General features: G+C 50.9%; 1 protein-coding gene across 4 annotated transcripts in view; it reads right to left on the bottom strand.

Annotated features, from left to right (window-relative positions):
- Positions 1-12,202, bottom strand: part of KCNT1 (potassium sodium-activated channel subfamily T member 1) — a 55,194-nt gene extending 42,992 nt beyond the window's left edge. For all 4 annotated transcript variants that reach the window (XM_035555543.1, XM_035555544.1, XM_035555546.1 and 1 more), the window contains exon 1: positions 12,108-12,202. In XM_035555543.1, the coding sequence (XP_035411436.1) occupies positions 12,108-12,202 (95 nt within the window). The remainder of the gene's footprint in view (positions 1-12,107) is intronic.
- Positions 12,203-16,590: the final 4,388 nt, after the last annotated feature.

Raw genomic sequence — 16,590 nt, 5'->3', positions numbered from 1 at the left:
CCCGGCTCCACGCCTGCTGTCCCTGCCACAAGCCACCAGAATGGCCCTGGGCACCCAAGAGGGAGCCATTGGGCTCAGTTTCCTCAAGGATTTGATAGCTGGGCTTTGCTCTTTTTCACAGCTTTTTGTTTTTCTGTCTGTTTTTATCTCACACCATTGGGAAGCATCTGTCCTTCGTACATGCGCAATGTGCTCTGCGCACGTCCATGAGCAGAAATCTTTGTACCACCACTTTTGACCCTGGAAGGCAGCTCTGAACGTTTCTTAGCCACAAAGCATTGCATCCGGCATTAAAACGCATTTACAAGCAAAGTTCCTAGTAAGAAAGAAATATCTCCCATTAGAGACCATAACAAGAGCAGGCCAGAAATTGTTTTTCCTCTCATTTTTAGCCCAATGGCTGCTGGCAATAAACCTCTCCATCAGCACTGGGCCGTTCTAAGTGCAGATGCTGTGGGAAGTCCGAGCGAAGTGACAATATTGAGCGTTAAAAGCACTTTGGAGAAAGACGAAGAGGAGCAATTGTTGGATGCCAGCAGTGAACGAGGCTCATGAGACCTCACGGCTCTTCGTGCCACCATCCCTCTGCCACGCAGCACTCTCAGTGACCCAGCAGGTCATCAGCTCCTGCAGCAGAGCTTTCCAGCTCACGGCCACACCTGTACGACAGCTCAGCAACGGCAGCACAAGGGATCAGCCCAGCCCAGAGGGATTCTCTAAATGCTTTCTCTGCATGGGGAAACCTCACGGTGCCAATTTAGCGAACTGGAACTGAAGACACGTATGTAGGCAGTGACGAACTTGAGGCAAGAGGGGATGAGAAGGTGCACAGCAAAGACAAACGTCCCCTTTCCTGCTTGCATGCCGGCTGGTGGGCGAGCACACTCATGCACGTATGTGTGCGTGAGCGTGTCAGGAAGTGTATGTCACCGCGCCAGAGAGGCGGCGCTGCTCCGGATGACTAGAAAGACCAATCCAAAGTCATCCAAAGTGGGAACTGAAGTGTCAGAGAAGGCCTCCACTCTCAACAGCGTGGGCGTAATTGCATCAAACTGTAATGAAGCGAGCCCGTCTTCAAAATCCAAGCTTGGGAACAGTGACTAAATAGCTTCACCGAATAAATGTCTTTCCAGGGACCAGCTGTAACTTCTTGCTGAGAAATATGAGCACCTCCTAATACCCTTTCCTCTAGCCCTGAACAAACAATGTGACTGTGCATTATAAATACCAAGCTAAATTAGTACACTAGCATGCATTGCAATTATTTCAATTAAGCTCTCTTCTAATAACCAATTACTACCCATTTTATTAAATTAGAAATTTTTCAAGCAATACTCCCATACGGAGCTATTAGCCCTGAGGTAATTACACACTTCACACTTTGACACGTGGACACTGGGTGGATGAGTTTCTTTAGGGCTGTGCAGCTCTCCCCAGCCCCAGTCCCGCAATCACACCCAGAGCCGGTCTGAAAGGAAAAGTTTAGACAGTGTAGAAAGCATTTTAGCTTTGAAAAAATGTATTTAGCATCTGTCTGCAGAAGAGCTCTCTGTTTAAGCTTTTTCGCACACACACCGAGTAGCACGCTGCGTGCAGCGAGAGGGCCAGTTTCCAATTAAATAGCTCGTGGTGATTTATTAAGGCGTTCAGAAGTGCCGCAGCACGGCCTGGCCCGATGCTGACGTCCTAACAGCCAGAGATCTCGTGCCGAGAGCCTTCCTCGAAGGCGCGAGCCGCCGGCTGCCCCACGGGGAGCCACAGAGCTCACGTTGGTGTCAGCCACCAGCGGCAGCACCGCCCGAGCCTCAGCTGCCTCCTGCACCAGGGACGGAGCTGGATGAAGCTGGGAGCAAGAAAAAACAAGGAGAGGAGCTGGCCCCATGGCGAGGGGCCGCTGCCTGGCATGGCCACTGATGTGCCGCGTCCTGGCCGTGCCGTTGCCACCTGCCCGCCTGCCAGCGCGGGGCTCCCACATGAAGCGTTCGCTCCACCAGTCCCAGGGGCGGAAAAACAGCCGCTTTTGGCAAAGGCCTCCCTTCCTCGTAAACATTGAGCTGTTTGATTTTTTTTTTTTTTTTTTTTTGCTGCTTTATGACAGGATAGCACATTTCTCAGCGATGTCACTCCTGCCCACAGAATGGCAAGGTCTCAAGCTGACATTTGCTGAGCATCTTCACCACCTGCTCCCCAGAAATGCTCCTCTCCTAGACAGAGGAAACGTTCTCCTCGGCAGCTCCTGCCACCGGGGAGCTGCGCCTTGTGCTTGGCAAGCAATGCCTGGCCTGCTGGGGCACCGAGCCCGTCGCCATGGCTCGCAGAGGGCCAGCAGGACCATAGCAGCAGCACAGCATCGGGAAGCCCCGCTCCCAAATTAACCCCCTGCATCAACCCAAGGTCAGGAACCGAGTGCAGCAAGGACCGACAAAAGCAATGACTTTGCTAACAGCCACCACCAGAGCCCAGGGACAGCCGTGAGACACACAGAACAGCTCTGCAACCGACCTACCCGCGGCCCTGAAGGGAAACTCGCAGCCCAGACAGCAATCACTCCCTGCCTGAAGGTAGCTGCTACGTTCGCCAAGCAATAATCCTGCTCCTGCTCGAGCCTGCGTGGGTTGCAGGAGGAGCAGTCACTGATCTAAGCACAGCCGCTGGAGCACAGTCTCTCCCTGTGTGCCCCTGCGGATTCCTGCCCAAGGGCACTGCAAAGCCAGGGCCTTCGACGCGTGGCGCCGCAGGTGACAGTCACACGTGGCAGCAGTGCCAGCAGAGCATCGCGGCACGCACACAGGTGAAATCCCCACCCAAACAGCATCTCCTTAACAAAATCCAACATGACTGAATTCCCAGCGGCCTCTTTCTTTCTTTGAATTCCCAGGATCTTCAGTCGCAGAAGATGGGAGGGTTTAACCCAACCTAAAAATGACTTTTTTTTTTTTTAACTCCTACTATTGTAACAGGCAGCATCAGTTATCAGTGTTAGAGGGAGGGCACCGGGGCTCCCATCACAGCCGTCTGAGAACTAGAAACAGATACCCAACGTGCGAAGAAAAGCAGGAGGCGCAGGAGGAAGGGGGAGCACAAGCTCAACTTCCACACTTAACTCCAAGAGCTTCAGCAACCACAGCCAGGACGACAACAGCACCAGGCTCCCCCTGCACGCCACAGACAGCGAATTCAACCCACTGCTGCCAGCTGTGTGCGAAGCCGCAGCCAGAAGCTAGAAGACAGATGACAGTGACGCGTTCCGGAGAGAATAATAAAATCACGGTTTTACCGGGGGCCCAGGGAGCTCGGTCCGACAGGAGTCGTGTTTGTGCTGTCCTCAAGAGGGCTCTGCCACGGTGTTATGAAAGAACAGCAGCAAAAGTCGTTTGTGACAAAGAAAGCGTTGACATGAGCAGACACGACATAGGGCCCGGCACACACGTGCCCCACAAGCCCCCTGGGGTCTCCCCAGAGGAGCCCTCCTGCCACCCAAAGCAGCTTCCTCCCTTTTCTGCCTCACTGAGTCAACAACCGGCTGTGTGCTCCCCCTCTCTCACCGCACTTAAGTCTTTCACCCTTGAAGCAAATCAATTCTTCGGTATCTACGCTCTCCCGCTGACCCCATGCGCCGTGAGCCCAGCCTCCTGCACAACCTCTCCTCCCTGTGGCCATGCCCTGCCCTGGCCCTGAGCTCCCCAAAGCCATGGCTCTTGCACACCACGGGCGCACACTTGCACACCCACACAACGGCCACAAAAAAAAGCAGGCAGGGAAAAGCAACGACGGCATCTGCTCAGGGAGAGAGCGAGGGCGAGCAGCGCGCTGTCACACGAGGGAGCCTGTTCAATGGGAAAAAGTCCAGGCAGGTTTCCACTCGGTTTTTCTACACCCAGGTGCCCAGGAAAAAGCCATCTGACTGCAGAGACTTCAGTTCCCAAACTAGTAGGCTTTGAGCATTTTGGGACTAAACACCTAGCAACTCTTTTGGAAGGTGGCACGATCCTGAAGCTTCCATCCATAAAACACCACCTCCGTGTCCTGTTTGTCAGTGAAACCCCACGGCCCCGGGCCACCTCCCAAAGAAAGCTGATGGAAGGGAAGCCATCGGTCTGGTCTGCCTTCCTGCAGGACACAAGCACTGACCATACACCAGAGGCCCCATGGCAAGCCCAAGGGGCAAAGTGACTCGGAGCTCCTGCGGTTCTTCCAGAAAGTTGCAGATGGCCCTTGCAGGGCACATCTGTCATCCGCAATGAATGGTCTGAGGTAATCTTTAGAACAGAAAATAACGCTTCAGGATGCTTGAAAGCTAACATAACTGGTGCAGAGCGTTGCTTGATCCAACATCACAGGCTTCCTGCTTGAAGGAGAGGTTTTCTGAGTCAGAGATCTAGAGATCATGCCTTTTTTTTACTTTAATCCTCTAGTCAAGCACTCAGGTTCACAACCTATCTGCCCCCCCAACACTTAAGCCCAGTATTTCAACTCTGTCACCACCAGCTCCTTCATTATCAAGTCTTTATCATCTAGAAACATTGAAGGGGTGGTGCTGAAATGCACCCAGGGGACCTGCGGCCGGGGAGCCTCCTCCCCCAGCTGTACAGGGGAGATGTGAGGACACAAAGTAAGGTGCTGGGACGGGGACACCGAGGTGCTGCCTCCCTGGGGACTGTCAGCCCCGTAGGAGCGGTGTTTTCTTGCTGGCTGGGCTTTGATCAGCCCCCTGCGGTAGCACAGGCAGCTGTGCTCGCTGTAACAGCAGCTAAATGCTCCCGAAAAGAAAGGAAAGAAGGTAATGACAGCACACAAAACTCAACATCATGTTTTATACAAAGTGAGAGGCATCAGTACATCCTTAACTCCAAACCCTCTGACAGATAAGAAGGAATGTAAGATAAGTTGTCTCCTACCAACGTAATTCAGCCAGTAACAAAACGATGCCAGAAGAAACCTCCGGTTCCAGTGGCTCCTGGGCTGGTGCTGCTCAGCCTTGAAGTGCCCGGCCCTGCAAAGCCCTCCTGTGCCAACTGCAGCCAGCACAGCCCAACAGGTAGCTCGGAGACATTTGCACGGTGCCTGCACAACCCATTAACTGAGCTGCCAGGAAAGAGGAACGTGAAGCATTTTCTTTGCAAATTAATACCCATAGTTTTTGCTACAGATCCAAGCTGGTGCCGACGGAGCAGAGGCAAATGCAGCATGGCAAGGAAATCTGCACTAGCTGCAGGGTTTCAGCAGGCAATGTGTTCACTTCCCTGTTGATAAGCAGAGCTGAAAATAGCAGATTATAAAATTAACCCTGAGTGGAACGTCTCAGAAAGAGAGAGTTCAAATTGCGGTCCCTTATTTCTCTCTAAACCTGTGTGCTGCACAAAATGAGGTCTCTGAGATGCTGCGCCTTACATGGGGATTTTCTGACCAATTTATTTAGGATCTGCTTGTGATCCTTTTTACCGTGACCGTGCAGAGGTCTGCAAGAGGGGCCGGGCTGGCTGCAGGAGGCCGCAGCTCCAGCACCCGTCTCCCCAAGCAGGCGGTGCAGAGGAAAAGGAACGAGCACCACCTTCAGAATGGCAGTGAATTATTTCCCTCGGGAACAAAGATGCAACTGTGACTTAAAGTGGTGGGAAAACATAGCAGAAAAAATGTAATGCATTCTCTGCAATTACAGCTACAGCTGCCAAGCTGTTTCTCATGCTGTCATTGCAGCAGATGTGACAACCACGGTCTCGGTCTGACCTCCCAACCTCCCCAAAGCCGGCGGCAGCCCTCCCATTAATTCCTGCAGGCACAGGGGTTTGCTGCGATGACAAATATCATCATTGCTTTGCCAGATCCATGGGCACAGATTCATATTCTTGATGCTTCCCTGGTGCAAAAGGGAGACAGGTCCCATGTAGATCTGTGCCGAGATCTTACACACAGCCAAGCTTCTTTCACTGGCTTGTGTGTGATTTCTGCTCTTTACCAGCATGTTCAAGTGGCTGCCAGGCAGAGCCCAGGAGCTCCAGGAAGCAGCAAGCAGGAAGGCAATTCTGCCCTTACAACTCGTCAAAGGGAGCAAAAATCCTCCTTTTGGCAGCGTGGTTCTTTGTCCTGCAGGGAGCCTGATGCTCCCCTGACTGCATGCCCAGGTCCCCGCTCTTCCCCTCTGCTCCAGCTCGCAGCAGGCGCTGGGGGACGGATCCTCAGCTGGGGTGACACTGCCTGCACCACGCCACGCCACCCAGCCCAGCCGCCCCCGGGGAGCTCTGCTCCCCACACTCCCAACAAATTGAATGGAAACCAAGTTGAAAGTAAATAAGCCGGAGAAAATACACCAGGGAGGGATGGAAACTGGAGCCCTTAGTGTTAAGTTGTGCTAAATAACTGAAAATCAATGTTGTGCTTCCCTTTCATCATGGCACAGCTGTACGTACTGCATCACTCCTGGGACACCTCCGCTCATTCCACGAGGCAGCTATGTGCACTCGCTTTTATTGCCAGCAAGGGCCCGTTGCTGACAGTAAAAGCAATATCCCTGAAAAGAGTAATGACATTTTGTTTATAAAATAATAGATATAATTGTAAGAGAAGTGCGTTTCTTCTCTTACTCTATTACTTTCATAACTTTACTAATATTCCTGCTGATGTCCAGGGGTTCTTGCATTAAGATGAATACTCAGCGGTACATCAATAGGTACAAGGAAACCTCAATTCAAAAAAAACCTGAGCAGCACATCGGTTAAGACACCCCATTAGCAATCATCACTACAGCCTTTCAGAACAACTGAAAAAGCAAGCTGCAATTAAGAAGGCCATATATCATTAAAAAAACAATCTACAAACAGAGGGAAAGCCATATCTGTTTGATAAAGCCGCCCCAGGCTCCCAACATGCTCTGCCCTGCCACGCATCCCACCAGGAGCTGGGCTGAGGACCCCATGGCAATGCACTTTGGTGTTGCCTGTGTGAAAGGCAAGGAGCTGCTGCAGCCCCCCCTGCAGCCCCCTGCTGCAGAGGACCTGCTGCCCAGGGCCAAGGTGCCGAATGGGACCGGCGGCAGATTTAAGCCCGCTAACGCCCTGCCCTGTGATGTGTTTGTGGGCACCGCTGTCAGTTCTCCCAGCCGGGGCCAAATGCACCGTCCCACAGGCGGCTGGTGGTCCAGGGTGCCCCTGCCCGCTGGCTGGGAGCTGGCAGCAGCCCCACGAGGCGTGCAGTGCGTCCAGCCCCCCGACAGCTCAGGTGGCACCTGGGGACTGAACTGGGTCTCGTCCGCAGCCCTGGCTGGCACAGCAGAGCCACAGGCATGATGGCACATTGGCATTTTCTCTGGGAACAGCTTCACCACCCACCCGACCTTTTCTAGCAAGGCACTAGGGGCTGGCTAGGGGAGGGGTGTTACAGCCGCAGGCTGCCTGAGCTTCCAGGAGCCCATACTTTCCTGAGCAGCACCAGGCCAAGGCTATCTGACAAAGCATTGACTCAGGAAAACAGCTTAATCCCATTAATACAAGTTTTGATTTTGCTTTGCCAGGTGGCAAAAGCAGAGAAGATGCAATTCAATTCGAGTGGTCACACAGGCACTTGCACATTTCGGGTTTGGATCCCAGCATCTTCCCCTGAGTTATTTATTACTCAATTTGGAGCAGGGCTCGGGCATCACAAGTGAGACTGAGTCACCCCTTGTGAGATTCTGCACACAGGGCTGGTGAAAATAGGGTCTTAACAGTGACTTATTGATGTACCTGGGTACTAGGCAATGAATATTTCTTTCTCAAGCAAGTGGTCAAACTTCTGGCAAATGGAGAGCCTCAGCCAGAGGAGTTTTGTGGCAGAGGGGGGCAGCAGAGCTGGATCTCCTAAATCCAAGCACAAACCTTTACCACTTAGTACAGCCAGTACAGCCTGAACTGACACGCAGGCCAAAACCTAAAACATTGACCATTACCTCACCATCACAGAAATAAATGTCTTTAGCTTCTGGACACAAATGGAGATTTTTCAATAACTATCCACATCTTCCAAATAAAATGAGAGAAATTACCCATTAAATCAAATGGCAATGAAGTGGGGATTCAGCTGCAGATATATTCAAGGAACCTGACAGAAAGACACCGAACTGGGCTCATTTTCATTAATGTAATGATGCATCCGATGAGGATGTCACTTTGGGCATGTTAGCATGAAACTACAAGGATAAGATTCTACAAATCTGATATTTCAGCACTACTGCTTGCTTTTGCCTTGTATAATCTAACCTGCCACCTCTTAACAGAGGGAGAAGCTTTCAAAATCTAACTTTGGAAGCAGAAATTTAAAAGAATTCGCCCTAGTTGCTAAAATCTTCTCTTTTCCTGGTTATGCAACATATCAAAAATCTTTGATTTGAAAAAGAGACGTTAAAATTTTTATAGAGATGTTGCTGAATTCTTCTGCACAAGAAGCTCTTCCAAGCTTCCTCACCCATCAAAATGATTCTTTGCTGATAATTAGTCTCAGAAAATGCACTTAATCAAAGTGATATCCATTAATTCTTGCTACTGTAAATAGGACTGTGGCTTGTGATGATGATGATTTTCTGGAAAGTATTCAGACTATCTAAATTAGGCTACAATAAGTTCCTAATGGTGCTGCTCTGAGATACAGTTTAATTTTATTTATGGGCTTTTTTTTTTTTATTCATGCCCCAACCCAGTTGTCAATGCTGCCCAAGAAAAGAGAATACAAGAGATCAAAAACTGCTGTAGTCAGGGCAGCAAAGATCAAAGGGATGCCACAGCTTGCGGTATAAAACAATATTTATCAATTCAGCAGATGTGCTTTCTCAGATGCCTTTAATCAGCAAACACCGGGACCACTTCAGAACAGAAGCCGTCCTTGCTGGAGAAGCCCCGGCTTGCAGCACCGGTGGGATCCTACCTTCGGCTCCTTCTCCCTTCCACCAGCAGCCCTTGGCCTTGCTCCTACACACAGATGGTTACAGAGGATTCCCATAATCTGAAGAGTCGTGTGCCAAGTGGGTGAAAGGGTAACCAGGCAAAAGCAGGATTTGTTCCCCCATTTCTACACCTTCTTTTTGTTACAGGCCCGACACCACAAGCTCTGGCTTTACTGCTCTGTTCCAGTGGCTCTGAATGACTTCCACGACAGCAAAACACGAGTGAGATACGACATGCAGCACTGCCATCGCAGAGGAGAACCAATCTCTTTATCTTTGACATTGACAAAACCTTCCAAAAAGAGGGAAAAAAAACTTCTAAACTAGACAGGACTTGGAAAAGGTGAGTGAGGCAAGTCCTATGATCCCAAAGAGAAGTGTCCCCAGAGAAATTACCTCCCCGTCCCCATTAGTCAGATTTCTGCCTTGAGCCAGCAGTTTGTATCCTCTGGAAATGTAAAACTGAATGGCAGTTAATCCTGTTTCTATAAACTAAATGACCTGCCTTGCAAAAATGCCAAGCACAGCATTTAAATACAGCTGCACTGCATTTAAGCACAGCTAAGCCCCAAGTCTTCCAGATGCCTCATGGCAGAGAGTTCCAAACATGAATAAGAAGATGTTGGAAGGAGCATTTCCATTTGATAATTCTAGATTTGCTTGTCATTAGGCTTTTCACTCCCTATTGCACAAATCCACTTACCTCCCCCACTGCTCTTCTATATGGTCTTTTCCTATTTGTTTCCTGGCTGATTTATTAACATCCTCCACACAACACTTAAAGTATTATTTTAATTTTCACGTCAGTCTACCTGCCAAAGGATAAACCTTACTTGGTTAGATTGACTACCTTCACCTTTCACAGTCCAAAAATAGAAGTAAAATAGGCACCATGTTTTCCACCTGCCTATTCACTGATTAGTTCTTCCAGTTCTGTGGGTTGTCTGGACACGATCTCTCCTCCTGCCACACCACATCTCCCTAATTACCCACTTGTTCCAGCAAGCTCTCATCAAGCTCCAGCAATCTCCTCAAGCTCCAGCATTACCTCATTCTTTTACCTCGGATCAGGGTTGGTGTCTCCTCAGCATCCTCTCTGATGAGGATGGATTAATAAATATACCACAGTCATCTCAGTGCTGTAGCAAAGCACTTCAAAGCACATCTCCGAGCTGCTCGGTATTTATAAGCACAGCATAGCCTAAAAGGCTGTCTGCTTTTCTTCTGCTGGCCTAAACCAGCTACTGATTCAGTTGGTTTGGAACAGATTAACCTACTAGTCACAGCTTCTCTGGAGGGTTTGCTTCACCTCTAAGGTCCCAGAATCACTATGGACTTGGACAGAAACGGAGGCCGAGCAGTGACACCGCCAAAAACCCTCAGCAGTGGCTCCCCGAACTCCCAGTGGGGTCAAGCAGACCACATGCAAACAGCAGAGGTGTGCTCCTAGATTTGCACTCCCAAACACTGTGAAGTTGCTATTTTCTAAATGAAGGGAAAGCCAAACAGCTAAACATAACAGCCCACATAGGCAGTGAAACAAAGACACCTTGAGAAACAAGGCTAATTTGCCAAAATAACCCGGAGTATCTCCACACTAAAATTAAAGAGATTCTGAATCAGAAACATTCAAATCTAGATGAAAAGGAAAACTAAGGGTTATGACAGTGAAACACAGAAGAAACACAATCTGTAATTGCTATCTTCTGCATTTCCGTTCCATTAAAATATGGAAACTACTGAAATGCTGAACTTCAAACTTATTCTAATGAACCATATCATAACCATTCTGAAATTCAGATATTTTCTACAGCAGGAATTTCCAAACAACCTGTCACTTGATACCATAAGACTATATTAACGTTTAAGTGCCTGTTAGGGAAATCTGGGCTTTAAAAGCGTAAGGATCACAGACTCATTTTTGAGAAAGACCAATTTTTATGCAGCTATAAGAGTTAGGAATGCTTATTTAGAACATTTGTAAATCCCACATTCTCAAACCCAAATTCATATATATTTTGTCTGACTTTTATGCATGAAATAATGAGACTACCTTTTAACACAGACGCACAAAAGCTTTGTTTCAGGTCTACCAGATACACAGCAGCTACCCAAAAGGTAACTCAGCAGCAATGGAAGGGGTATTTTCAACACGGGTTACAGCTCTCCCCGTTCACATCGTGCAGTCAGTTGATGGGAAAAGATGACTTTTTTTTGATTCCCCACTGGCACTGTAGCTCCTTGAATTTTATCATATGTACAGACTTGAAAGGACAGTTATTCTTGTTGTTCTCCATGTAATTGCTCCTCTTACGGAATTCACTTGCCTCTCATGACATTCCTCCTCTCGCTTTAGCTCAGTCAACCTAGTAATAAGCCCCCGCCAGCCAGGAAGGAACAGCAGGCTTGGTGCTCAAGCCACAAAGCCCATTTCCCTAGACAGCCCAAGAAAGGGAGAGTTGTGCCTCATTCACAGCAGCTCTTTCGAGTCAATCTGCTCCTATCGGCATTCCCTGCCGCAAAGACAGCCTCTGAGAACAGGCTGGCTAAGCTTTACTTCTTAAATAAACGTCCGCACTCATGCACACGGCTTAACGGGGAGTTTCACCAGCCTCTCACCTCGCCATCTGTACGCTATCCATCTCCCAGAGAGCAACCCCTTGCATCCTCGCCATCCCTTAACAGGACTCCCAGGGACAGCAGGCTGCCCGGCAGACCCTCAAGTCTCCACGTCTGCTGCCCCGGTACCCCCACAACTCCGTGCCCAACATGCCCCCGCGCTCCCCTTGCCCCCCACCCAAGCCGTGCCCCCGCACACCGCAGCGCCAGCTGCCTGGGACGAGCCCGCAGGCCCACCCTCCTCCTCCTCCTGCCCCCCCCCGGCTCCTCCAAACCCACCCCAGCACCCCGATGTACCCAACGCCTCCCGGCGCCCACCCCCGGCCGCCGCCAGCACCGCGGAGAGCTCCGCACCCGGCGCGCTCAGCACCGCGGAGAGCTCTGCGGGGCCCCGGCATGCGACCCCCGGCCGCAGGTACTGTGTCCCCCCCGGGGACGTGGGTCCCCCCCACCCATGGTATGTGACCCCCCCAGGTACTTGTGTGTCCCCCCCCCCGGGTACTTGTCCTCCACCCCGGTACGTGAGTCCCCCCCCGGGTCCGCGTCCCCCCCCAGTCCGTGGCCGAGCCCCCCGAACCTGTCGTCGCTCTGGAAGGACTGGTCGCCCAGCAGCAGGTCGCGGAAGCGGTAGCGGGGCGGCAGGGGCAGCACCTCGGACTCCAGCTCCGTCATCTTCAGGGCGGCGATGTCCAGGATGAGCCCGCTCCTGCGGCCCCCGCAGCCGCCGGGCGACGAGAGCCTGCGGGAGACGAGGGGGCAGCGGCGGTGAGATGGGGCGGGGGGGGGGGGGGGGGGGGCTCCCTGCCCTACCCGGCCCGGCCCGGCCCTGCCCTGCCCGCCCCCCCCCCGGCACCTCCTCCCACCCCCCCGCACGCACCGCCCGTGCATTTACATTGCGGGGCCGGCGGCGGCGCCCCCCCGGCAGAGCGCCCCCCTCGGGGGCATGGGGGCGCCCGCGGGGCTCCGCCGGCCTCGGGCGTGGGGAGGGGGCAGAGCTCGGCCCCCCCCCGGGCTCGGCTCGGCTCGGCTCGGTTCGCTGCGCAGGGCAGCGCAAGGAGAGGAGCCACTGGAAATGGCACGGGGAAATAAAGACAGCTCGCAGGGGAGCTCTACAGCTGAGAGCCAAAGCCGGATCCTCCCCCTCCGCTTCCCCCCCCCCCAGGAAAAAAGTAAGGATGGTGGAGAGACAAGGAGACGGCTCCCCGGCAGTGCTGGGAGCAGAAGCACAACCTCCTCTCCAGACTGCCGGCACTTAAATCACCCGGACAGTCCCGGTATTAAATGAGAAACCGCGAAGGCTGATGACTCAGTCATCTGTCCAGCCGCCAAGTGTCATGGCCGAGAGGATATATCGCCCGTCCCTCGGCGTGCTCACGCCTCTGATCAGAGGTGCGGGGGATCGCGGAGCCTGGGAGAGATCCAAAGCGGTTGTTCAGACAAAGAGGGCTTTGTACGGTCACCTACACGCAGCCTGTTCCTGCCACACAGCAAAGAGACGAAGCTCAGCCAGCTCTCAGACTGGCATGCGAGATGGCTAAGAGCTTGTCTTTGCTCTCCTTTGTCAAACCACACTCACCAAACAGAACATGGGTACTACACCGCTCCCCATGTCAACTAGAGCTGCTAATTAGAGCTGATGGGAGTTAAGCTAATTTCACAAGGCAACGAAGCCATTCAATCCTGTAGAGCCAACGTACAGGCACACAAGGCACAACCCTGGTCCTGAGCCTCTGGGTCCTGACTTCAATTTCAAATTAATCTGTGCCATGAGAGTCACTCCAATTTCACAGGCCCTTTTTGGAAAGCAGGATGGAGGGGGAGAGCTCAGAAGAGGGAATGTGGCACCTCTGCAGCAAGACGGTTGCCCTCACACATAAGCTTGAAGTGAGAGGCATGCAAACAGCTGGAAGGGTCCAACTCCTGCCAGGTGCACTTCCAAGGGACTCACCCCAAGCCTCTCCAAGACTCACTACCACCACCTTCCCATCGCTTGGCCTCCGGCATATAGTGTACAAGCTCATACAGGGGAGAAAAGAGGGAAAAAAAAAAAGGAAAAAAAAAGCTTCAAATAGCTTAACAGTAGATTATCAACAGACATCTAACTTTTTGCTGCAGGCTGCAGAGACCTGAGGCTCCCCAGATCATCTCCTACCTCTAACAACTCAACCCCCATATGTAACTCCCCAGCTGACCAGGTTCCGAAGTCCTGAGCAGCTGCTGGTCGTAACTTTCTGGAAGAGCAACCAGCGTGCAATATTTCTGCTGAACACAGCCCCAGAAGACGGCCCAGCTCACTCCCAGCACTTCAGATGATTTTTGCTAGGTTTTTTGCTACTTAATTCTACACCCCCAGAGCTTTTCAGTTCCTTTTAGCTACCATATGCACACTGCAGCCGAGGCTCTGTGCTGAGTAATGCATCTGTGTGGGGCCTTGGGCTTCAGGGAGGTTATTCTAAGATAAAAATTGATCTGAAACTTGGTCTTTAAGAGAAATCAGACCAAATTCCTGTCAACTCAAGGACTCCCTCTGGATCAATTGATATAAGCACAGAAGTTAGCTGTCCATCTCTAGCTCACATTGCAAAAGAGGATCTAACACTAATCTAATCACAAAGCCGCAATTAAGTCTTTCCTCTTAGAGCTCAACCATAGTTATGTCAAAAGCTTGCTTTCACCAGGCCACCCCCAACAAAGCGCAGGTCCAGCTGAGACTTATTGTTGCTGTGAGGCCAGGACAGCAACCTAAGCTTGGACTTTCAAGGAGAGAAAAAATACGAATAAATAAGAAAAAGCATTATTATACTTATATACTTATTATACTGCATGCTTTAAAATGGGGAGCCAGGTGCTGACTCCAATTGTGGGCAATTGTATTTGCATTTGAAGTGGACTGTTACACACTGTAATTGCCTTTGATTATTAGGTGCCTGTTTAAAGGATCGAGCATGTTGCTTCTTTTCCCGGAGGAAAGGCAGAAAGCTAAGGCTGCTCAGCTCTGGACACACCGACTGCCATGTGGAAAGGGCACCTTTACGCAGAGCTGCCATCGCGTCCTTCCTGATGCACGTAGGTTGCATGTAGGCAGGGCTGCCGTGACCCTGCACCCACTGAAAGCTAAGGGCACCCTTATCTGTGCACGGCCATCCTCCTCAAATGTCAAGCCTTTGTTTGATTGTTTCTTTAACATCGCTCTTTTTAAACCAAATTAATCCATCTCTTTTGGCCTCAGACCATGCGTCAAAATTCATGAAGCAAAGCAAATATTTGCCAATGTACTTTATTACTTCTAAGAAATTGTAATAAAATCCAGCGATACAGTATCTTTGGAAACACAATTTCTGCTATGTATTTGCATCTGAGTTTGTTCTCACATCCACAGTAACACCTACATTTTGCATACATTCCTTGTTTATTCTCACATATAGAATCATTCAGAATTTTTAAAGTTTGGCACATTTCTTTATTCTGGCTTCAGATGAAGGTTGGGTAAGGCAAGTATTGCATGCACCTATTTGATAAAGATGTCTTTCTTACACACTGACTTTAAGATACGTTGCAAATCAATGTTTCAGAAAAAAAAAAAGTGCTACTGCAGTGCACACAGATTTCCTTACATCGGTACAGAGAATTTGCAACCCTCCTCTCCGCCCAAACATTGGGATTCTGAGCTACAGAAATGCCACAGCAACACAGACAGTTCTTCTAAGCAATAGTGGTATAAAATAAAAAATTCATGAACAAGCTTGCTTATTGCATAGTCTTCAAATACTACTGAAAAAAAAAAAATCCCAAAGTGGTTTATAGCTAAATACAGGACTGCAGCTTTATTTTTATCTTGCCTTTCCTTCCTTCCTCCAGAGCCACGTACAACTAAAAATGCATGCTGTAATCAGCATATGGAAACCTCAACACTATTCCACTTCATCGCTACGACACCGTCTCTCCCCCAGCTTGGCCGGCTCCCCGCAGCAAGCAGCGCGCCGCGAGGGGGACACCCTACTGCTCCGTGTATTGGGAACACAGAAGCTGGGATCGAGCCGAGCGTGATCCACCCAAAACCTCCCTGTCGCTCTCTTCTACCACTAAACTGCAGCCTGACACAGTCACGGTGCCATTTTAGCAAGCACAACTGCCCCTTGGAGCATGCTCCACCAGGTCTCAGAGCTGCACCAGCCTTGGTTTTTTCTTCCGTAAGCGTTCTCATGCACAGGCTGGTCGCGATCTCCTTCCTTCTTCCCTCACTATTTCCCCACAGGGCACACAGGAAAGCTTTGCTGCTGGCAGTGTGGTCCCCAGAGACTGAAGGCACATGGAAGAGAGCAGTGACAGCCCAGGCACTTGCCTGCACCAGCTGCAGCTGTGCCCAGCCACCTGCCCTGCGGAGCTCATCGAACGTGGTTCTGGTCCTTAGCACCCAGAGACAGCTTTGCCTCAGAGGACACCCCACAGGCTGGTAGCTTGTTGCAGCGCGTTTTAGGATTTTACCACTATTTTTGACTGCATACGTCAATGATGAGGATGGACACAACCCAAGTTCCTCTGATGCTTCCTTGCATGCTGCGCAGGACATGCTTGGCAGGCAGCCTGTGCCATCTCTCACCCTCGGAGCGGGAGCTCTCTGGGCCCTGAGCTCCCCCTCCAGAAGGCGAGTCCCATCCCCTTCTCTTCCCCCACAGCAGGAAGAACAAGGTCCCACAAGAGCACGTGGGTTTCCAAGCTCCTGGCCCACCCCCAGCCCTGGTCCCGTCAGCTGCTGCCTGTGAACAGAGCCCTGCAGGAAATTCTGCCCTTTCGTTTTCTATATTTATTAAAATATATATAATCATCATTTATTTGCTTCTCCTCCCACAGCTCTTATGGTTACCGGGTTACAGTTGTCATTACCCCTTCTTTTCTTATTTTTTTTTTTTTTTTTTTTTTCCTTCTGAGTGACATCCCTGTGGGGTCTCCTAATGGCCCGAGTGCGTAGGGAGAGGCAGGCACTGCCTCCGGAGCTGGGCTGCGCCCCTCTGCTGCTGCTGCACGCGTGGGCACCGCTCTCTTGGCCAGGAGCTGAGTGC

Source organism: Cygnus atratus, chromosome 19, assembly GCF_013377495.2.
Source record: "Cygnus atratus isolate AKBS03 ecotype Queensland, Australia chromosome 19, CAtr_DNAZoo_HiC_assembly, whole genome shotgun sequence".
Classification (NCBI taxonomy): domain Eukaryota; kingdom Metazoa; phylum Chordata; class Aves; order Anseriformes; family Anatidae; genus Cygnus; species Cygnus atratus.
This window is presented reverse-complemented; position numbering and strand designations above follow the sequence as displayed.